The sequence below is a fragment of the Podarcis melisellensis genome (assembly GCF_964234715.1).
Source record: "Podarcis melisellensis genome assembly, chromosome: 11".
NCBI lineage: Eukaryota > Metazoa > Chordata > Lepidosauria > Squamata > Lacertidae > Podarcis > Podarcis melisellensis.
In genome coordinates this window covers 60,785,403-60,808,200 of record NC_138543.1, presented here as the reverse complement: position 1 = coordinate 60,808,200, position 22,798 = coordinate 60,785,403, and the positions used below count along the sequence as shown (strand labels likewise).

General features: G+C 50.0%; 1 protein-coding gene across 1 annotated transcript in view; it reads right to left on the bottom strand.

Annotated features, from left to right (window-relative positions):
- The window catches only part of ARID3C (AT-rich interaction domain 3C), a 109,012-nt gene extending 87,627 nt beyond the window's left edge, over positions 1–21,385 (bottom strand). Inside the window, exons 1-2 of the mRNA XM_081929795.1 lie at positions 21,056–21,385; positions 19,878–20,504 (exon numbers count right to left, since the gene is read on the bottom strand). Coding sequence (XP_081785921.1) covers positions 19,878–20,504; positions 21,056–21,094 — 666 coding nt within the window. The 5' untranslated portion in view covers positions 21,095–21,385. The remainder of the gene's footprint in view (positions 1–19,877; positions 20,505–21,055) is intronic.
- Between the last annotated feature and the right edge of the window lie 1,413 nt (positions 21,386–22,798).

Sequence of the window (22,798 nt, the reverse complement as noted above, 5' to 3'; positions counted from 1 at the left end):
CGTAAACGGCATTTCCGTGCGCAGCTCTGGTTCGCCAGAAGCAGCTTAGTCATGCTGGCCACATGGACCGGAAGCTGGACGCCGGCTCCCTCGGCCAATAAAGCGAGATGAGTGCTGCAACCCCAGAGTCGGTCACGACTGGACCTAATGGTCAGGGATCCCTTTACCTTTACCTTTTAACTGGTTGGTGGCAGCGAGGAAGCGAGCACAGTGGTGGCACAGGGATCAATAGACCGTTAAACGTCCGGGGACCCTGTGCGATCGCCACAGCCTGCAATGCGGGAATCTTTTGCCCAACGTGGAGTTCAAACCCACAGCCCTGAGATTCAAAGACTCATGCTGTACCGACTGAGCTATCCCAATGGGGCCTGAAGAGGAGGTCGCCCCCCTCCTTCACCCCACCCTGTGCAGCAATAAGGCTGGAAAACTGTCTCCCACGGGAAACATTTTCATGCCTCGTTGAAGAAGAAGAAGAAGAAGAAGAGTTTGGATTTGATATCCCGCCTTTCACTCCCTTTAAGGAGTCTCAAAGCGGCTAACATTCTCCTTTCCCTTCCTCCCCCACAACAAACACTCTGTGGGGTGAGTGGGGCTGAGAGACTTCAAAGAAGTGTGACTGGCCCAAGGTCACCCAGCAGCTGCATGTGGAGGAGCGGAGACGCAAACCCGGTTCCCCAGATTACAAGACTACCGCTCTTAACCACTACACCACACTGGCTCTCGTTGAAGATTTGCAGGAGGGGTGCAGCTATGGAGGGAAGGGTTAACTCTATGAAACAAGAATGTTCGTCTTCCTCTGTTTTTTAAAGGGAGGGGGCGAGGCTAGAAAACAAACAGTGGAATTGAAAAGGCCATGCTGCTCATTCAACCACTGGAGGCTGAAACCACAATATTTTATGCACTTTTGACGCTAGATTTCATATGGCGTATGGCATGTTGCATCCTGATATTCAAAATTTCTTCCCAGTAAAAACAAGTTCCTAGTTCCTGTGGCTGAAAAGGCTCGAAAAGGAGCGTGTAATGGAATGTCAGCGGGATAGAGCACAGTGTTGAAATGACAAGGTTGCAGGTTCGAGCCCTGTAAGGGACAGCTGCCTATTCCTGCATTGCAGAGGGTTGGACTGGATGACCGCAGGGTCCCTGCCAACTCTGCGATTCTATTCTTCCAAGCTGTCATTTACAAGGACCTCAAGGGGTGTGTATTGCCTTGCGCAGCATGGTGGGGAAGCAGAACAAATATATGCAAATAATATGCACATCTTGCTTAAGACAGGCTGCAGAAATTAGCTCTCTCTTTTTGCAGAAAGAAGCTGCGCCTCTCAGAATTATTTTAATTTAATTAACAGACGGTGTGCTTTTAATAATAAATATTAATTCTTTATTTATACCCGGCTCTTCCTGGTTCGGAAAACCGGGCTCAGGGAGGCTAACAACAAATTTAAAACAATTAATGCAACAAAAAGCAGCATAAAATACAGTATAAAACATAAATAACAATAAATTCATAATTTAAAAAATTTAGTGGGGAAATCCATCCAATAAGCATAAGATGATCACCAGGGCTAGCTGGCTAAATTAGCCCTACTTGGGCCAGCGAGGAGACCAGGGGAGAATTAGCTGTGGGATGCCAGAGCGGGTAATCTTCATAAAAGGGGGAGAGGGAGGGAAGGAAGGGGAATAAAAGATCAGGCTGAATTCAAATTAAAGGCCAGGCGGAATAGCTCTGTCTTACAGGCCCTGCGGAAGAAGGTTAAATCCTGTAGAGCCCTAGTCTCACGGGACAGAGCATTCCACCAGGTTGGAGCCATCACTGAGAAGGCCCTGGCCCTGGTGGAGGATAGTCTGACTTCCTTAGGGCCCGGGACCTCTAAACTAGGATTATTCATGGACCTTAAGGTCCTCTGCGGGGCAGACCAGGAGAGGCTGTCCCGTAGATACGAGGGTCCTAGGCCGTGAAGGGCTTTAAAGGTCAAAACCAGCACCTTACACCTGACCCGATACTCCACTGGGAGCCAGTGCAGCTGGAAAAGCACTGGGTGAATATGCTCCCAAGGCAGAGACCACGTGAGGAGCCTCGCTGCAGCATTCTGCACCCGCTGGAGTTTGTGGGACAGTTTCAAGGGCAGCCCCGCATAGAGCGAATTACAGTAGTCAAGCCTGGAGGAGACCGTTGCATGGATCACTGTGGCCAGGGCGGGGCGGCAAGGGTAAGGGACCAACTGCTTGATGCGGCGAAGGTGCAAGTGTGCAATCTACTTGCTTCTCCTGACCCCATCTCCAGCCCCCTCCCTTGCCCAACCTTCAGCATTAATGGACCCAGCCAATGGGCAGTACTGTTCAATGGGTGGAGGTTAGGGGGAGGGCCAGAGGACCCAGCCATACATTTCCCCCCCCCCACCCCAGCTGCACACCCCAGGATGGCAGGCACAGGGGTCCTATTTAAAAGTTATAAACCCTGCCACCCCACAGAACCAGGGGCAGCTTGGGCTAGATTCCGACTTGGGGTGAGACTTTTCCTTTTCTTCCTTCCACAGGGCCTCCCAATCCCTCTTTGGACAGACGCCTCTTCCAAGTTCTCTCAAGCAGTTCTCGTTTGCTTCGTGCATCCACACCATGGGTAGGCAAACTAAGGCCCGGGGGCCGGATCCGGCCCAGTCGCCTTTTAAATCCAGCCCACAGACGGTCCAGGAATCAGCATGTTTTTACATGAGTACAATGTGTCCTTTAATTTAAAATGCACCTCTGGGTTATTTGTGGGGCATAGGAATTAATTCATTCCCCCCCCCAAATAAAAAAAAATACCGTATTTTTCGCACGATTGGACACACCGGACCATTGGACGCAGCTAGTTTTTTGGGAGGGAAATAAAGGGGGGGAAATCCCTTTATTTCCCCCCCAAAAGCAGGTCAGGGAAACCAAACCAGGTCGAGGAACAGAGGGATAGTGGCGCTGCGCCTCCCTGCTGTCCCCCAAGCTTGTGGGGCTGGCTGATGTCTGCCTGGCACGCGGGGCGCTCTGCTTCAGCGGGCCCCACCCGCCAGGCAGCAGGCTCCTATCCGCAGCGTGGGGATCCCTGCAGGGAACTCCTGCAAGGCTCCCCACTCTGCGGATGTGTTCCCGAAGCGCGGGGCGCTCTGCTTTCAGGGCGCCCGATGCTCCGGGAAGCAGGCTGCTATCCGCAGCGTGGGGAGCCCTGTGGGGAACTCCTGCAGGGCTCCCCACTCTCCGGATGTCTGCCTGGCGCGAGGGGCGCTCTGCTTCAGGGCGCCCAACCTGCCGGGCGGCAGGTGGCTATCCGCAGCATGGGGAGCCCTGCGGAGAACTCCTGCAAGGCTCCCCATGCTGCGGATGTGTTCCCGAAGCGCCGGGCGCTCTGCTTTCAGGGCGCCCGACGCTCCGGGAAGCAGGCTGATATCCTCAGCCTAGACACGGCTAGCGGAGCGCTAATCCCGAAGCTTGGGGCGTGCGGAGCTCAGCGCGCCCCAAGCTTCTGGGTGCCGGCAAGGTCTAGACGGCTAGCGGAGACCTTGCCGGCACCCAGAAGCTTGGGGTGCGCTGAGCTCCGCGCGCCCCAAGCTTCGGGATTAATGCAGCGCTCCGCTAGCCGTGGGAGAGCTGGGTCTCCCACGGCTAGCGGATAGCTTCCTGAAGCTTGGAGAGTGAGAGGGGTTGGTGCGCACCGACCCCTCTCACTCTCCAGGCTTCAGCGAAAGCCTGCATTCGCTCCATAGGACGCACACACATTTTCCCTTGCTCTTTAGGAGGGGAAAAGTGCGTCCTATGGTGCAAAAAATACGGTAGTCCGCCCCCCCCACAAGGTCTGAGGGACAGTGGACCAGCCCCCTGCTGAAAAAGTTTGATGACGCCTGATCCACACAAACTCTGCTGTTTTTTTAAGGCCGTCCACCCACCGAATGGAAAGATTTGTCTTCTTGGTCTTTTGGGATTGCAGGGTCTCCACGCTAAGACCTCATTCCATCAGCCTGAGTTGTCTCTCGCAACATTTGTCCATTGTAACTTCGCAGCCTTTTCCATAATATATCCAGCTACAGTGGTGCCTTGGTTCTCAAACTTCATCCGTTCGGGAAGTCCGTTCCAAAACCAAAGCGTTCCAAAACCAAGGCGCTCTTTCCCATAGGAAGTAATGCAAAATGGATTAATCCGTTCCAGACTTTTAAAAATAACCTCTAAAACAGCAATTGAACATGAATTTTACAATCTAATGAGACCACTGATCCATAAAATGAAAGCAATAAACAGTGTACTGCAGTCACACAATCAATCAATCAGTAGCTGAACTGGGTTCCACACAGTCACACACACACACACACACACACACACACACACACACACAAAGAGTCACAAAAATGCAAAATAAATAGCAAAAACAGCCTAATGCTCAAAACGGAACTGTGGCACTCAAATCGGAAGTGTAACACTCAAAACAGAGCACATTCAGCTTCCAAAAAAAGTTCACAAACCGAAACACTTAACTTCCTAGGTTGTAGTGTTTGGGTTCCAAGTTGTTGAGTACCAAGGCGTTGGAGAACCAAGGTACTGCTGTTTCAATTATTCCTAACATGGCATGTTCCATGGCAGGCGGCCGTGTTGTTCTTAAACTGTTTGCCTTTCTCTGTGCCACCGTCCATTTCTCCACTATGGGTCATAGGCGAATGTTGAACACTTTAGCTTTCAAATCCAGGAAATATTTTTGTTTGCTCTTTGGAGGAAATGTTTTATTTTGAGTCCCATCAGGGGAAAACTTGGGGGGTACAGTGGACGCTCGGGTTGCAAACATGATCTGTGCAGGAGGCGCGTCCGCAACCCGCAGCGCCGCGTCTGCGCATGTTGCGATTCAGCGCTTCTGAGCATGTGCAAAGCGTGATTTAGTGCTTCTGCGAATGCACCGAAACCCGGAAGTAACCCATTCTGGTACTTCTGGGTTTCGGTGTGTCTGTAACCCGAAAACGCGAACCTGAAGTGTCTGTAACCCAATGTATGACTGTACAGTGGTACCTCGGGTTACAGACACTTCAGGTTACATACGCTTCAGGTTACAGACTCCGTTAACCCAGAAGTAGTACCTTGGGTTAAGAACTTTGCTTCATGATGAGAACAGAAATCGCGCAGCTGTGGCACGGCAGCAGCGGGAGGCCCCATTAACTAAAGTGGTGCTTCAGGTTAAGAACAGTTTCAGGTTAAGAACGGACCTCCAGAACAAATTAAATACTTAACCCGGGGTACCACTGTATAAATAAATGCATAATCGTAATTATAATTTTCCATTGCAAAGCTCCGTTTTCCAAAGGCTGCCGGCGGTTTCTTGGGGGGGGGGGGGAGGAATATCCCATAATGAAACCAGAAGATCAGCTGTCCTCCTCTCTCTTTCTCTCTCCAACTGACACTTCCTAAGTGCAAGGCTGCAGGAGAAGAAATTAAGGCAGCCCTGCAAATGCACCCACATGCAAACACGCCCTGCCCCACATCGAGATTCCAAGTGGGGCTGCCTCCATCAGACACTTCCTGACAGTAGATCTGGATAAAGAGGAGTGGGCCGGAGGAAAGGGGGGGTGGAGAGCTGATTTATGTGCTGAGGTCAGGGGGTCAAAGGTCGGGGAGAGAAAGGGGGATGGGGAGGTAAATGGAAAAGCCACTTCCCTCCTTATCAAATATTTACCCAGCTTGGAGGGCTGGAAGGTCTTCCATGCAACAAAGGGGGTGGGGTGGGGTGGGGAGAGCCAGGGGGTAACTGCACTGATCCCAGCCAGGGCGAAGGAGCTGAAGATGGCTGGGTTAAGGATGCCACCTTACCTGGGGGAGCGGGAATCAAACCTGGACGGGATGGGGGGCAGAGAGAGGGGTGATTGTTAAGTCGGTTTTGCCCCTTTTCGCTGGCTCTTTCCTTAAATTCAATCCCAGGGCGGGTTGCAAGGAGGAGAACGCTCACGGGAACATCCTCGAAGCCAAATAAAATCGCATTGGAAAAGACACACGCAGAGAATCGAAAGGCCGGAAGCAGAAAAAGATTTCCCCTGAAAACAACCCCCACAAATGGGGACACACAAAAAAACACAATCTGAATTATCCTGAAACCAAACGCTGCTTTCCATTGCCTGCTGGAACGAGAGAATGAAATTGACCGTTTTTGCCGTTTTGTTTATCTTGTTTGTTTGTTTAATTTCATAGAAATTTACATAGCGCTTGATTGGGGATTTTTTGAAAATAAAGTCAACAAGCGTTTAACAGAAAAACAATAAAACGATGCTAATAATAATAATAATAATAGGCATTTTTTTTAAGCAAAAGCCTGTGTGCAACACAGCTTACCAGTTTAAAAAATGGCAAAAGAGAAACGAACTGTAATGCAAAGTTTTAAACTTTGAACTACAATTTAGCAATAACCTGTGTTGTTTAAAAAAAAATAAGAAGGGGGGACGACATAAATCAACCAGAGCCTCTGCACCCCCAGAAACATGGCACAGCTGCACATGAGGTGAAGAGAGAGCTCCATGCGCCAACCCACCCAAACCCCACTCTGGGATCCACTACTGGTCCCTCCCCACAACACCCCCAGATCCCACCACTCGGGTCCACTCAACAGTTCTGAGCCTTTGTCACCAATTTACCGCGCCAACATTTTCTCCATCGTCCAAAGCAGCAATCCACAACCTTGCGCCCACCGGGCGCCCTGCGCTACAACTCCCAGCACCCAACGCAGGTTGCAGTTCAGAATACCCAGAGGGCACCGGGCTGTGAAGGCTGATTCCGAGGAGTTATTTCAACTGAGCCAGAAATTCAGGCTGCGCCGAATCCGAGGGGTGAAAACCAGGAGGTCCGAGGTGAGAATGACAGGCAGAAATGATGAGCGACAGCGAATGGTGAGCGAAAGTGACCACACACACACACACAGGGGCCCTGATTCATTGATAAAAAGCAGACTTGAAGGGAGGGTGGCTTTTGAAAAGAGACGCAGCAGGTGGCGTTAAGGAAAGGACTGCAAAAACCCCACGGAAAATCTCCCTCTGTTTCCCAGCGCTGCTTTTCAACGAGGAGGGGGTCCTGCGAGTTTTCTCACTATGGGGCTGTGGTCCACGGGATGCCTGGCAGCAGCGGAGGAGCAGCTGGACTCAAGGCAGGGCAAGCTGGGTTGTCCTTATGAGGGATTGGGCAAAGCGCCACTCCTCTCTGCCTCGCCAGCTTTGCAGGATCTTTGCTAGGGTGCCGCGAGATCGCTAAACGCACACATAGATTTGGCGCCCCGAACCTCTTGCAAGAAAAGGCAAGGTGATGATGCTGGCAGGTGATTTTTACATAACCTCGGAAGTTAGTAATTACTAACGCAAACAATAAGGTACATGAAAGTCAAAACAAGCATGCATTAGTGCAAAATTATACAATTTCACAAGGATGTAAAACTTCCTGTTTTGAAATATGGACTTCCTAATACAGTTCTATATAGCTTTCATGCAATTATAAATTTAATAATGATATTATTATTATTATTATTATTATTATTATATATGCTGCCTCTTCCCCTGTCAAAACTCAAGGCAGCTTAAAGATAAAAATAAGGACCTTTAAAAACCTAGAAAAAAGCGATCATTACAAAACAATTAAACACTGACAGAATTAAAACTATATGTATATATACATCTATTAAACCTACACCATAATTACAATTACCATAAAATCTATTAAAACCAAACCAAAATTACAATAAAATAACACTGTAGACTTCCAAATACACATATCTCTACAACCAAAATGAACAATCCCATTTTGTGATACATACATCTTTTTTTAATTATTTGTTTATATATTGAGGCCCATGGAATTTAAGTGTTTAAGTGTTGCCTCTCTTATTTTTTTACAAATTTTGCAAGTCCACAATGCAGCTGCTTCACCTTTTCACTCTTTATTTCCTCAACTGCACAAAAAAAGCTCAGAATTTCGACACTCAATTCGCACAGTGGCCCATTGCGAAATCCGTTGTCCAAGTTAGGCAACTCCAGTAAAAAGCGCCAAATTCAGGTCAGACAATGGAAAAAAGCATGTTCTGCAAAGGTGACAGGGATGATGCACCACAGCAGCTTTCCCCAACCCGGTGCCCTCCAAATGCTCTGGACTACAATTCCCATCAGCCATCCAGCCATGCTGTTGTGGTCAAAAATGTCTGGAGGTCACCAGATTGGAGCAAGTCCACCCTACACCTTTGGATGCCCAAACTGGACTGGGGGGGGAAACCACCCCAAACGCTGGAACTCTGGTCAAGGCGCAATATGCTAAACCCACTACTAGCCAGACTTTCTGCAATGCGGACGGATGCAGGCAGGAGCTAGGACTGAACCTAGAATCATAGAGTTGGAAGAGACCACAAGGGCCATCGAGAGCACCATCAGAGCACTCCTGACACATGGTTGTCAAGCCTCTGCTTAAAAACCTCCAAAGAAGGAGACTCCACCACACTCCTTGGCAGCAAATCCCACTGTCAAACAGCTCTTACTGTCAGGAAGTTCTTCCTAATGTTTAGGTGGAATCTTCTTTCTTGTAGTTTGGATCCATTGCTCCGTGTCCGCTTCTCTGGAGCAGCAGAAAGCAACCTTTCTCCCTCCTCTATGTGACATCCTTTTATATATTTGAACATGGCTATCATATCACCCCTTAACCTCCTCTTCTCCAGGCTAAACATGCCCAGCTCCCTTAGCCGTTCCTCATAAGGCATCGTTTCCAGGCCTTTGACCATTTTGGTTGCCCTCCTCTGGACACGTTCCAGTTTGTCAGTGTCCTTCTTGAACTGTGGTGCCCAGAACTGGACACAGTACTCCAGGTGAGGTCAGACCAGAGCAGAATACAGTGGCACTGTTACTTCCCTTCATCTAGATGCTATACTCCTATTGACCTGGACTGTGGAAATCTTGGAAGCAGGTAACAATGGAGTATCTCCAGCCGCTGCACCTGAAGATAGCACTGTCCACCCCAGTGCTGGATTTACGCATAAGCATCTTAAAAAGCAGAGGCACCACCTTGCCGACAAAGGTCCACATAGTTCAAGCTATGGTTTTCCCAGTAGTGATGTATGGAAGTGAGAGCTGGACTATAAAGATGGCTGATCGCCGAAGAATAGATGCTTTTGAATTATGGTGCTGGAGGAGACTATTGAGAGTCCCATGGACTGCAAGAAGATCAAACCTCTCCATTCTGAAGGAAATCAGCCCTGAGTGCTCACTGGAAGGACAGATCCTGAAGCTGAGGCTCCAAGACTTTGGCCACCTCATGAGAAGAGAAGACTCCCTGGAAAAGATGCTGATGTTGGGAAAGATGGAGGGCCCAAGGAGAAGGGGACGACAGAGGACGAGATGGTTGGGCAGTGTTCTCGAAGCTATCAGCATGAGTTTGACCAAACTGCGGGAGGCAGTGGAAGACAGGAGTGCCTGGCGTGCTCTGTTCCAGGGGGTCACGAAGAGTCGGACACGACTAAACAACAACAAAACAAGCTATAGGTTTGGGTCTCACACTCTTGGGGCCCCCCAAAAAATTAAAGGGAAAAAACACCTGGATGCACATTTCCAAAATATAAGATAAAAAACAAATGAAATAAACCTACCTACAGCAACAGTGTTTTGTTTCGTGTAGGTTCTTATGATGTAAGCCATGGGCCCTGCCTGCTCAGCTGCTCCCTAAAATATCACTGGTTTGCTCCTTTCTATATATAGGGTGCCTACATTCTGCATGGACTGGTTGCAAGGCAACATGCAACATGCAGACTGCAGTGGAGCACAGATGAATGTAGGTCAAGCTGTTGTACCTGTTATCTAATATTAAAGAGTGCTTGTCGACTGATGATCAGGCAGCGTAGACTAAGGGTATGAGTCTTACACGTACTGATTGATTTCATGCAGTACATTATTTATTTATTTATTTTGATCACATTATGGCTTGAGATACCTATTAAGTCCATAAATTACCATATAGCATATATTCAACACAAAAAACAGTGACAATTAGTTGTTGACAAAGGACAGCTGGACATAGAAAGGGCCCCGTTACCTTCAGTAGCTTAGGGCCTCATCCAACCTAAATCCGGCCCTGGTACACCCCCATCTGCACAATGCAAGAGGATCCACAAACTGCTGCAAATGGCCCCAGGTAACCCAAGCAAGCAAGCAAGTCTGCCAGCCAGCCACTCTGTGCGTTAGTATCCGATCTGGGAGAAAATTCCTTCGAAGCCACAAATAATGCAGTAAACTGGGACAGCAACGGCCACCCACGCAGCCCATCTCACAGAGACATTTGTTTGCATACAATTCCACAGGCCCTCCCCTTCCTAGCGGGGGAAAATGACCCAGGATCGTTTCTAGGGATTTAAAAGGAGAGGAATAACTTTTTTTTCCCTGTTCCCAGCAATCTGCAAGACTGAAGCAGCCAGCTATGTTTTGGGTGATCTTTTGCCGTATATCTTGGTTCTTTTTTGGCGGCTTTTCAGTTGCTGCCTTGTATATAGCGATGCAGAAAGGCGGTGTACAAATTAAAAAGCGAAAGAACATGAAACAAACTCTTGCTTGAGCCCAGCAGCAACAACAATTTATTATATCTACACCGCCCATCTGGCTGGGTTTCCCCAGCCACTCTGGGTGGCTTCCAACAAAGATTAAAAAGACATTAAAATGTCACACATTAAAAACTTCCCTGAACAGGGCTGCCTTCAGATGTCTTCTAAATGTCAGGTAGTTGTTTATCTCCTTGACATCTGGTGGGAGGGCATTCCACAGGGCGGGTGCCACCACCGAGAAGGCCCTCTGCCTGGTTCCCTGTAGCTTGGCTTATCGCAGGGAGGGAACCGCCAGAAGGCCCTCGGAGCTGGACCTCAGTGTCCAGACAGAACGATGGGGGTGGAGATGCTCCTTCAGGTATACTGGACTGAGGCCGTTTAGGGCTTTCAAGGTCAGCACCAACACTTTGAATTGTGCTCAGAAACATCCTGGGAGCCAATGTAGGTCTTTCAAGACCGGTGTTATATGGTCTCGGCGGCCGCTCCCAGTCACCAGTCTAGCTGGCACATTCTGGATTAGTTGTAGTTTCTGGGTACCTTCAAAGGTAGCCCCAAGTAGAGCGCATTGCAGTAGTCCAAGCAGGACTACCCCTCACTACACTGTTTCAGGGAAAGGCTTCCAAAAGCTTTGCTTCTTTTCGGGGTGCACATGAAGCGCACACCCAGGCTGCTGCAACCCAACCCAGGGCCCTTCCTAAATGAAGCACCCAGGAAATTTCAGCCACAGCCCACATCAACGGGTGCTTAACCCCCTGCTGTGCCTGGCGATTCTTCTACTCCACAACAGGTGTGCCCCCCGCTGCCGCCACCTGCCAAAAGCACTTCCGATTCATCTGGGCAGCAGCACCCCAAAGTTCCACCCCAAATTGTTTAGCACTTCTGGGGGTTGGACTAGATGACCCCGTGGGTGCCCTGCCAACTCCAGTGGCGCAATCTGGGATTACTCCAACGGCTTCCTTCTGCACATGCAAATCACCAAATATGTGGGTGAGGTGAGAAAGAGAAGGGGGAATGGTAGCCTGTTCTGGGGGGGGGCAGTGTCTGCCTGGTAGCCCCATTCCCTTATCTGCCCCTTCCATCTCCTTATCTCCCCCAAGCACGTCAAACAGCTCAGCTTCTCTCTCTCTTGAATAAACAAGGCAGGGATCCTCGCCTCCATCCCTTAATTCCAAAGGGCACTTGTTTCCTACCAGGAATTTTAGTGGAAGGCAAAAGGGGTGTCTGGGAATTGTCACCTTCGCTGCCTCTTAACATCCTTAGAAGGCTTCTTGAGCTCCCAGCATCCATATTGGGGAGCTGAAGCAGAGCCTACCACCTTTTAACTCTGTGTTCTTCCTGTGTTGTGAACGACTGAAGCCAAACAACAGCTGCATGATTTGCCTGTTTGCAGCAGTGTTAGAAACTCATATAATCTGGAGGAATGAAGAAATCCCGACAAAGGAACAGTGGCAAGAGAAATTGATGGACTATGCGGAACTGGCAAAACTGACGCACAAATTACGTGATAAGGACAACTGTGACTTTAAAGAAGAATGGGAACCTTTTACAAAGTACTTAAAGAATCAACAAAATGAGTTGGACTCCTTGGCAGGTTTTGAATAAACATACACAAATTAATTTGTTAACGTAGCAGATGGATAATTTAGAGATTTTTATAATATGCAGAGAACAATATGTGTTAATAAACCAGAAAGAGGAACTGAGGGAAGTCACAGGGAGGAGGGAGGGAGGATATGTGGGGGGTGGGAGGGGGAAATGGGGGAAAATACAATTGTTGAAATAATTCGTTATGTGGAAATAATCAATAAAAATTTATAATAAAAAAGCAACTGATATAATCGAATTGCCAAATGGCTCCTTAAACCTAGGTTACTATCGTTACTATAGAATGTCTAGGCACTTAAAAAAAAGAAGAATTTATTATTACTACTACTACAGTTGTACCTTGGAAGTCGAATGGAATCTGTTCTGGAAGTCTGTTCAACTTACAAAACATTTGGAAGCTCCTGCAGCCAATTGGAAGCCCCACCGGACGTTCAGCTTCCAAAAATCGTTCAAAAACCAGAACAGTCACTTCTGGGTTTCGATCATTCGGGAGCCAAGGCGTTCCATATCCAAGGTAGGACTGTACTACTATTATTATTATCATTCCTATACCACTTTATATTTTAAAGAAATAAATCTCACAGCCCTTTACAATACATTAATACATCAAATAAAACAATCCAGAATAAAACCAATTCAGGCTTCAAGGAAACTATTTCAGATCCTTCTCTTCGTGACATTTTGCTTTCCCCAGTCGCCATCCTGGCATCCAGAGATCTCCACGTGGTCACAATTGGACCCACACCAGTTGCAAAACGCGCCTGGCTAATTTCTAACGCTGGCATGGAGAGGGTACTGCAATAAACCAACGCTAAAGCTTTGCTAGCAGATCTGATGCTGTAAGATCTCTTGCAGGCATCAGAAGCCACCTCATACTGAATCACATCACTGTTTCATGTAGCACAGCTCTGCCTGCACTGGCACAAGGAATTGTGGTCCTCCAGATGTTGCTGAACTACAACTCCCATCATTGCTCACCACTGTCTCTGGATGGCCCACCTCTGATCTATATTGACAGGTGTAGATCATTGGTTTCTCATGTCTCCCTGGGATGCTTCCCAGAGGAGACATCGGGGATTGGAGCAAAGTCCTTTCGTTTACAAAGTGCTCTCCACTGAGCTACACAAGAGTCTACTGGATCAGGCCAATGGCCCATCTAGTCCAACATCCTGTTCCTGCCCCAATCAGAAACCTGCAAGCAGGATTTGAGCACAAGAGTACTCCCCCCTCCTGTGGTTTCCAGAAAATGCTGCCTCCAGCTGTGGAGAGCAGGGCAGAGCCATTGAGGCTGGTAGCCATCAATAGCCCTCTCCTCCTCTGTGAATCTGTGCAATCCTATTGTTATGAAGGTTGCTCAAAATTCCCCAGCCGTATTTTGCTACTGGCATGAGTCCAGTTGCGACTACATGCGAGATTTCTGAGCACCTGGTTGGTGACCACAGTTTGAAATCCTCTGCTTTAGTCCACAGTTAATACCTTTTTCCATTTCCACTGTGTGTTTTTCTTCTTGCATATTGGGGCAAGTGAATTGTTGTAAAAGCAAGCTACAGTCAAGCGATGTACAGTGGACACTTGGGTTGCGAACTTGATCTATGTGGGATACACGTTTACAACCTGCAGCATTCGCAACCCACAGCAGCACATCTGCACGCACATGGGTTGCAATTTGGCACTTCTGCGCATGCACAAAGCGTGATTTAGCACTTCTGCTCATGCGCGACCGCCGAAACCCAGAAATAACCCGTTCCGGTACTTCCGGGTTTTGGCAGTCCGTAAGCCAAAAAAAGGAATGCGGGTGGCGCTGTGGGTTAAACCACAGAGCCTAGGGCTTGCTGATCAGAAGATTGGAGGTTCGAATCCCCACGACGGGGTGAGCTCCCGCTGCTCGGTCCCTGCTCCTGCCAACCTAGCAGTTCAAAAACATGTCAAAGTGCAAGTAGATAAATAGGTACCGCTCCAGTGGGCGTTTCCGTGCGCTGCTCTGGTTCGCCAGAAGCGGCTTAGTAATGCTGGCCACATGACCTGGAAGCTGTACGCCGGCTCCCTCGGCCAATAAAGCGAGATGATCACCGCAACCCCAGAGTCAGTCACGACTGGACCTAATGGTCAGGGGTCCCTTTACCTTTCAACCCAAAAAAACGCAAGCTGAAGTGTGTGTAACCCGAGGTTTGACTGTAGTTGAGATCACAGAATTGGAAGGGACCCCCAGACATTCCGTTATGGCGACCATAACCTAGATTTAAGGTGCCATCTGGTGCCTATCTTAGATATCTGAGTTTCTAACACTGGTCCCTCTTCCAAGTGGTAGCAAGATTTCAGGGGGCTCCAGGTTCTCACATAGGTTTGTGTTTCTGTTAGGAAAACCTGAGGCACAGCGGCTAGTGTCTTAAGATAAATTTATGGATAAATGTGCCAACATTTCACAAGTTTTCATTTAGGAAAGGCTTTATAGATAACTTCTCCCTACTCCAACTGAAGCTCCCAACAGAGGACACACACTGTGCTCCTCGTGGCTAAAAAGATGCACAGAGCTCTGAAGTCCGGTCGCTGCATCCAGGAAGAGAACGTCCAACCTATTCTTGGCACAAGAAGGCAGAAGGCGTTTGGGGCTGGACCATCAATCAGCTGGCCGCCTGGCTGATCTGACAAATGCTAGCGTGCTGGTTCAGAAAAGATTTACACCCAAAACATTCTGCGAAGCGCAAACACAGGCCCTGTTGGACTTCCTCAGCAAAGTTAAGCAGGCACGCAGATTCAATTTTGCAGCAAGAGAGAACTAACCCTGCAATTCTCCAGTGTCTTGATCCTTAAGTATTTCATACAAGGTGGACAGAAAGAACCCTGATCCCTTAGAAAGTAAGAGCCCCTTGCCACGCGCTTTGTTTAAAGCGCCGCCACGTATGAAGGAGCTGGAAACCAGCACTTTGTAACAAGCGACAGACGATCTGCACATCGTGTTGTCTTTCCGACAAAAAGAACATACAAGATCTGAAGCAGCCCGAACTGGTGCCTTTCTTCTTCGGAGGCAACAGTCTACTTCATCAGATGCATGCGGTGGGGGGGAGGAAGAAGAAGGCAGTCGCAAATGGGCTTAGTTACAACCGAAAACAAACGTTACACATGGGAAGGAAGAGCTAAATATAATGAGGACTCACACACCTTGATGGACAAAGCACTGAAAAATACTGTGAACTCAATTCGCAACACCAATGAGAGCTATTATTATTATTATTATTATTATTATTATTATTATTATTATTATTATTATTATTATTATTATTATTTTACATGAAGGATGTGCCCGTCATCCTTGCCCAAGCCTGGACGAACTCAACCAGATTGGTCCAGAGAGTCCAGCTCTGTGATGTCCTGGGACAGCCATGCTTGCACACTGTTCTAAGGATAGAAAACCCAAGTGGTTTGCAATTTTTTACCACCCTTAAGATCTGAATTGCAATGGAAGTTAAGTGCTGTTGATTCTCTCGAGCATGTCCTGGATCATGGTGCCAACCCAGCTAAAAGGCAGCTTTTTTGTGAGTGTGTCTAGGATAACGGAATCATCTGAAACAGGTCTCTTCCAAGGACGGAGTCGCAATCGTTTGGCAGAACCGCCAAGCGATTCCAGTACTGTTCCCAAGTTCTCCCAAACCAGGAATCAAGCCACGGGGATCAGCTCCTTCCCTCTTGATGCATCGCAGGTTTTGTCAAATCCTAAATTCTCACCGAAAACCAGCTCCTCCCTCCTCCATCCCACCACGAGAACGGGGTCTGCGGAAGCAGCTCCAGGAAAAAGTAATCGTAATTACAGGCCTGGCAGATTCAGGATAAGGAGGAGCGCAATCTTCCCAAACAAAGCAAGTCTAAAATTCACATTCCGTGTTTTAATTCAGATGGGAGCAAGAAGGCAATGGGTGCAGCTTAGTGGCGAGCAAAAGATAACCTCTCTCTCTCTCTACTGGTAGATCTCTGGGTGATATACAGTAGATCGGCAAGGAATTCTGACTTCCAGCTGTTCAACAATAGGAACAACGAATGACCAACTCCCAACCAAATTATGCTGGTGAAACGAAGGACGCTTGAAATAACCAGAAATGGATTTATGCATGAAAGAACCGATAGCTCGGTTCTGTTCCCATGCGCAAAACAAGTCCCCGAGTCCAGAATTCTTTCATTCTAAGTGTGAGGCATTTGCAATAGGATCTGGCTGGTAGATTTTGGGGTTCTAATGGGAAAAAACAAAGTTGACCCCTCAAGCCTGAAGTCTGCTCATCCCTGGCTTAAACTACCTTCCAGCTCTAACTCTGGAACACAGCTGTCAACCTTTTCCTTTTTTTAAGGGAAATTCCCTTATTCCGAATAGAATTCCTCGCAAGAAAAGGGAAAAGTTGACAGCTATGCTCTGGAACGCTCCTGAGTGACTGTAGAGGTCCTCCGGGCAATCGTTTCTTCCCAGACAAGAGATGGGGCCAAAAAAATAGGCATGGTGGCCACAGGCCTAACTCTTTAAATACAGGCACATCGCAACCATGTATAAAAATGCATGTGTATCTCGATCAGAAATGTTATTTGCTATGCATTTTCCAAATTGAGATAGATAAGATAGATAGATAGATAGATAGATAGATAGATAGATAGATAGATAGATAGATGATAGATAGATAGTAGATAGATAGATAGATAGATAGATAGATAGATAGATAGATAGATAGATGATAGATAGATAGATAGATAGATGATAGATATAGATAGATAGATAGATAGATAGATAGATAGATAGATAGATAGATAGATAGATAGATAGATAGATAGATGATAGATAGATAGATAGATGATAGATAGGTATATGCCGGACATTATGAAATTGTTACATTGTTAAAATGGAATATTTTTTTTTTAAAAAAAATAAAATTAAATGCATGCATGGGGGAAGACCTGATTTAAAGCGTAAATTTAGCATTTGGGTGGGGGAGAGGAATGGTGACAAACACACTCTGCCCCCCTGGCATCACTTCACCCTTGAGACAGCTCCAGTGCCACAAGCCAGCCTGGCTGAGAGAAAAGCACCTTCACGCGGCGCGTAGTTAAACTATGGAACTCACTGCCACAGGAGGCAAAGTTGTCCAGTCCTTTTAAAAAGCAATGGACAAATTCATGGAGGAGAGGACTATCATTGGCCAGTAGCCGCAATCACTACGCTCTGCTCTCCGCAGATGGAGGCAGCAAGAAACCAGGAGAAACCAGCTTGCCATTGTGGGCAAGCGCTGTCTGGCTTAGTGGAAGAGCATCTGCTTTGCATGCAGAAGGTCCCAGGTTTGAGTCCGGGCACCTCCAAGAAGGAAGTGGGGAAATCTGAAAAGAGTCACTGCCAAATCGGCGCAGACAGCACAAAGGTAGATGGACCAACAGAAGGCAATTTCCTACGCAGTGGGGAAAGTGTGATGGGGGAGTTCCCATGTCCCTTCCCCTGGTTGCATGTTAATTCATCTCCCCTACTTTATAGGACAGCCTTCCCCAACAGGGTGCCCTGCAGAGATTTTGGGATACAGCATGCATCAGCAGCTGGAAACATCTGGAGGCTGCTATAGAATTCCAGCAGCCGCCCAGTCCGGACAGAGCAACATGGACCTGGTCTGGAAGGCGCACGTGGGATGGAGGTTTTCAAATACCGGTCGGGTGGCCATCTGTCAGGGATGCTTTCACTGCAATTCCTGCATCGCAGGGGGTTGGACTGGATGATCCTTGGAGGCCCCTTTCGACTCAACAGTTATAGTACCCAATCCTTCTGGTGGAGGAAGGGAAAAGGAGAACTAGAGCGTTTTGGGAATCGGGACGTTCTCGGGGGCAAAACATTCCTCCTGAAAGGAAGCTCTAGGAACCTGGGGAAAAGTGCAGAGGGAGTAGAAAGAGCAGCTGTTTTCAGATATCTGAATGTATCCCCAAAGAAGGAAAATGAATAACCTCACACGCCTCTGTCTGCAGAAGCATAACAAGAAGAGATGGGTCATCGCGAACGCTGCTGTTCTACTTGTGCCGGAGACTCACTTGGCCTCTCTCCTGAAACCTCCTGTGCTCCCCCCAAAATCTGTTCCAGGGGTTTGGGGGGTCCTCCGAAACAGATTTCGTGCAAGGGAAGAAGAGGAGGGGGAGTCTTGCTATACAGGCAAAACTCCCCATGAGCAGCACTGGATACGATGGTTTTAAACTGCCCAAAATTCATTTATGGTTTTTTTTTCACTTTTTCCCCTCCAAGGTGCTCAAGGTTCATGGTACACGGTTCTACCTCCCTCCTAATTTATCTCCACAACAACCCTGTGAGGTAGGTTAGGCCGAGCGTGAGGGACTGCCCCAAAGTCACCTGGTGAATTTTATGGCCGATTGGGAATTTGAACCCTGGTCTCCAGGGTTCTAGCAAGACACTCTAAACGCTACACCACACCAACTGAAATAGTTGGTTAAAAATCCAAGATTCCACCACCCTAAAAACAACTTTAGCTGTAGCTCAGGCTTGACATAAACAGTGAGAGGAATTGCTTTTTCCAGGGAAAAGGCCCTAATAGCTATCTGCGGACGTACAAGTGGTCCTGTCTCAAAGAGAACTTTATTTGATGCCCTGGTTCTATATATGAGAAATGGCACATTTAAGGCAACAAGGAGACATTGCAAAACTTGAAACATGCAGAGAGAGGGTATATACAGGGGGTAGAATACCGAGGGGAAAGAAGATTGATTTGAGAATAAATCGGCAGCATATTCTGGATTCTGGCAGGCACTGGGGGCTATTTGGGAATCTAATGCAAAGGTTTGGAAAGAAGATGGAATGAACCGGGACAAAAGGAGGAATTTGGGGTCAGCTCTCAAGAGGCTTGCAAATGAACCAAACTATATTTTCAGAGACTGGCAGATTGGCGCTGCTTGATCCTTCCTAACGGGTTTGACATACAGGTTGGAAGCAGCCTAGAACTTTTCGCACCCCAGAATTAGAGCACGGGCTTTTAAGAATGCAGCGCTGTTGTCTCGACATTTCAAAATATTTCTCCAGCCCTACAAACTTTAATAATTGGAAGGGAGGTCAGGATTCTTGCACACCAGCACCTAGAAAACCCTGCCTACTGGATCATCTGGTAACAATACATACAAACAGGACAACCTAAGAGTGTCCCGGTCAGCCACACTCTTTTCCAGCATACTCCATTGCATTCCTTCCACCCACCCAGTTTCCCCATTTCCACTACCCCACCTACAACTGTCACAAGACCACAGCCCCTAAGGAGGCTAGTCCTCATGGCGGTTATTCGTTGTTTTTCCGGCCACATGACCTGGGGCACTGGAAATAAAGGGAACTGTTGTGAGAGTGTGTTGGGGGAAGTAGCTAATGGGGAAAGATTAAGTATCTTTTAAAGAATTAAAAAGAACTGAGAGATTGATGACCAGTTTGTGAGGCAGGCCTGAGAGTGGGAGAGGAAAAAGATGGGGCTCATTTGCCCTTCTGTAAAAGATCTAAAAGATCTCTGAGCCACTGGAGAAAGAGATGTCAGCGCCAAAGTTTTCCCTCTGGCAGCTCCGAGGGCGCAGCTGGGCAAGGAGGAGATCTGGGGGCGCAATTGGGATGCGAGGTAGATGTCCTTTTTAGAGACAGCATAAAAGCAGCTTGGGGGTCCCGTCGAGGGGCGCACACTTGCATGGGGGGTTTATGACACCGAGATTTGGGGTGCCTGCTGCCTACCTGCTTGAACTGCTCTTCGTAGGTCCATTCGTGGGGCTGCTGCGGCGCCGGGGGCAGCGGCGGCGAGGCGAGGCGCGGCGCGTGTCGGGGCGCGGTGGCGCCTCGGTCCTCGTCGTCCGGCTCGTCGTCCTCCGCTTCCTCCTCGTCGTCTTCCTCCTCCTCGTCGTCGTCCTCGCCGCCACCGCCCTCCTCCTCCTCCTCTTCCTCGGGGCGGCGGCGGGCGGCGGGCGGATCCGGCGCGGGGCGCGGCGGAGGGAGAGGGAGCGCTCGCCCCGAGGGCAGCAGCCCCGCGCAGCGCCCGGCGGCCGGGAAGGGGCGCAGCGCCAGCGGGGTGGCCGTCGGGCAGGCTCCGGCGGCGGCGGGGTGCGGAGGCGGCGGCTGCGAGGCGCGCAACGGAGGCGGCTGCCCGGCCGGGAGCGCCTGGGGGTGGGGGCCGCCGCCGGCGGGGCTGCTCCGGGCCGGGGCTGCCTGGGCGCGGCGCAGCTTCTCCTCGAGGCGCGCCGCCTGCGCCCGCTGCAGGTTCTCCATCACCGCCTCCAGCCGGAGCCCCCCGGCGGCGCCCGCGCCGCGCCCCGGCGAGCAGGACGGAGCCGACGACGCCGACGGCGAGGAGAAGGCGGCGGCAGCCTGGAAAGAGAGAGAAAGAAACGGGGGGGGGGGCGTCAGAAGAAAGAAAGGACGGAGGAGCCGAGGAGGAAGAAAAGGAGACGGGGCGGAGGGGGGGGGGAGAAGGGAGGGCGGAGGAAAGGGAAGATGGTCCCCGAAGGGCGCCGGGGTGGGAAGGGGAAGGAGCCCAGGGCGTGGGACTGACCGGGGTGGGATCAGGAAGGAAGGAAGCCGCCCGGGAGCGTCCGCTTGGGGACCCACCCACGGTGCCGTCGAGAAGCGCGCGCGCGGAAACTTCACAAGGAAAGCGGGGGAGAACCTTCTCTCCCCCTCCCCCGTCAAAAGAATTAAACTGGACGGGAGAGGCTGGAGACGGGGCAGGGGGGGGACACACACGTGAAGCCCACCAGAAGTTGGCTTTCCCAGTAACCCGACGCTCGCTTCCCCCTCCCACCCGTTAAAACAAGCAAACAAACTCCTTCCAAACTCCCCCCGCGCGGTGGGGAGTCCGGGGCCGAATCGCCGCCCGCCCCCCCGGGGGGTACGAGGGGTGCTGACCCGGCGCCGCTTACCAGGGCGGATTTGGTGGCGACGCGGGTGTTTTCGCCCATCCTTCGCCTCTCCGTTGCGCACCTGGCCGCGCTGGGCGAAAAAATGGACTCAAACTCGACGGGGGGGGGGCGGGTTGGCGTGTGTGTGGGAAGCGAGGGAGGGAGGGCGACCGCCTGGCCGCCTGAATGTAATTTTAATCGAGACCTCCGCGCTGGCGTTGGGGGTTGGTCCGGGGAGGGTTGTTGGGGGTCTGCCCCTCCCCCTCCTCCCACCCCCCTCGAGGCATGTGTCAGATGCGTCCGAAATATTTCTCTGGATTCGGATCCTGCGCCTTGTGGGCGAGATCGGAGGGGCGGGCGGAGGGGGGGTCCTGTTTTTCTCCCTCCTCTTCCTCCTACTCCTCCCCCCCCTTTGCAACAAGTGGCAGTAGAAGCAAGACTGACCCCTTCCTCCTCCTCCTCCCCTTCCCCACCCCCAGCAGCCGAGAGATCCCCATTTGCTAACAACACGTCAAAGGGAGTGATAAATGGCAGGGGGCCGGCTGGGCTGGGCTGGCGGATCGCCCGAGGGGGAAATTGCTCCAGAGAGAAGATCACCAACGGACTAGCCGGCCGAGACTCCCTGGGCGCGCCTAATACCTGGGCGGAAGAAGCTGCCTTCTCTCCTTCCATCAACAAGCAAATACTCAACAAGCAAAAAAACCAGAGCCACCTCTGTGAAAGCTGATAGTCCCCTAATTTTATTTCAAAACAGTCACTTGCATCATAAGCCACTTGAGTTTGATTTTCTCCTAGAAAGGTGGAACAACAAAAAACAAACCTTTCCAAGCGAAGTGGAGTCCAGTAGCAAAGGACCTCTGCCCTCCACTTTTTAAACTCTTGGTACATGTGGGGGAGGGATGCCGATGGCGCTGTGGGTTAAACCACAGAGCCTGGGACTTGCCAATCAGGCGGTTCGAATCCCTGCGACAGGGTGAACTCCCATTGTTTGGTCCCTGCTCCTGCCAACCTAGCAGTTTGAAAGCACAAAGTGCAAGTAGATAAATAGGTACCGCTATGGGGGGAAGGTAAAGAGCGCTTCCGTGCACCAGTGGCGTAGCGTGGGGGGTGCAGGGGGGCCGGCCACACCGGGCGCAACATCTGGGGGTTAGGGTTAGGGGGCGCAAATTACTTGCCTTGCCCTGGGTGCTGACAACCCACGCTACGCCACTGCCGTGCACTGCTCTGGTTCGCCAACCTAGCAGTTCAAAAGCACGTCAAAGTGCAAGTAGATAAATAGGTACAGCTCCGGCGGGAAGGTAAACGGCATTTCCATGCGCTGCTCTGGTTCGCCAGAAGCGGCTAAGTCCTGCTGGCCACATGACCCAGAAGCTGTACACCAGCTCCCTCTGCCAGTAAAGCGGGATGAGCGCCGCAACCCCAGAGTCGGCCACGACTGGACCTAATGGTCAGGGGTCCCTTTACCTTTACATGTGGGGGACCTGTGGCACTTAGCTCTTGCATCCCAAACCCCATCAGTCCAGGCTGGCAGAGTCAGTGGTCAAGCATGATGGGAGCTGTAGTCTGGCGGCACATAGAGGGCCCTGGCTCGGTGGTGGAGCATCTGCTTGGCATGCAGAAGAAAGGAAGAGCCTGCTGGATGAGGCCCATGGAGTCTTGTGTCCTGTTCTCACAGGGGCCAACTAGATGCCTGTGTGAGACCAGCGAGCAGGATTCGAACACAGGTGCACTCTTCCGTCCTGCGGTTTACAGCAACGGGTATTC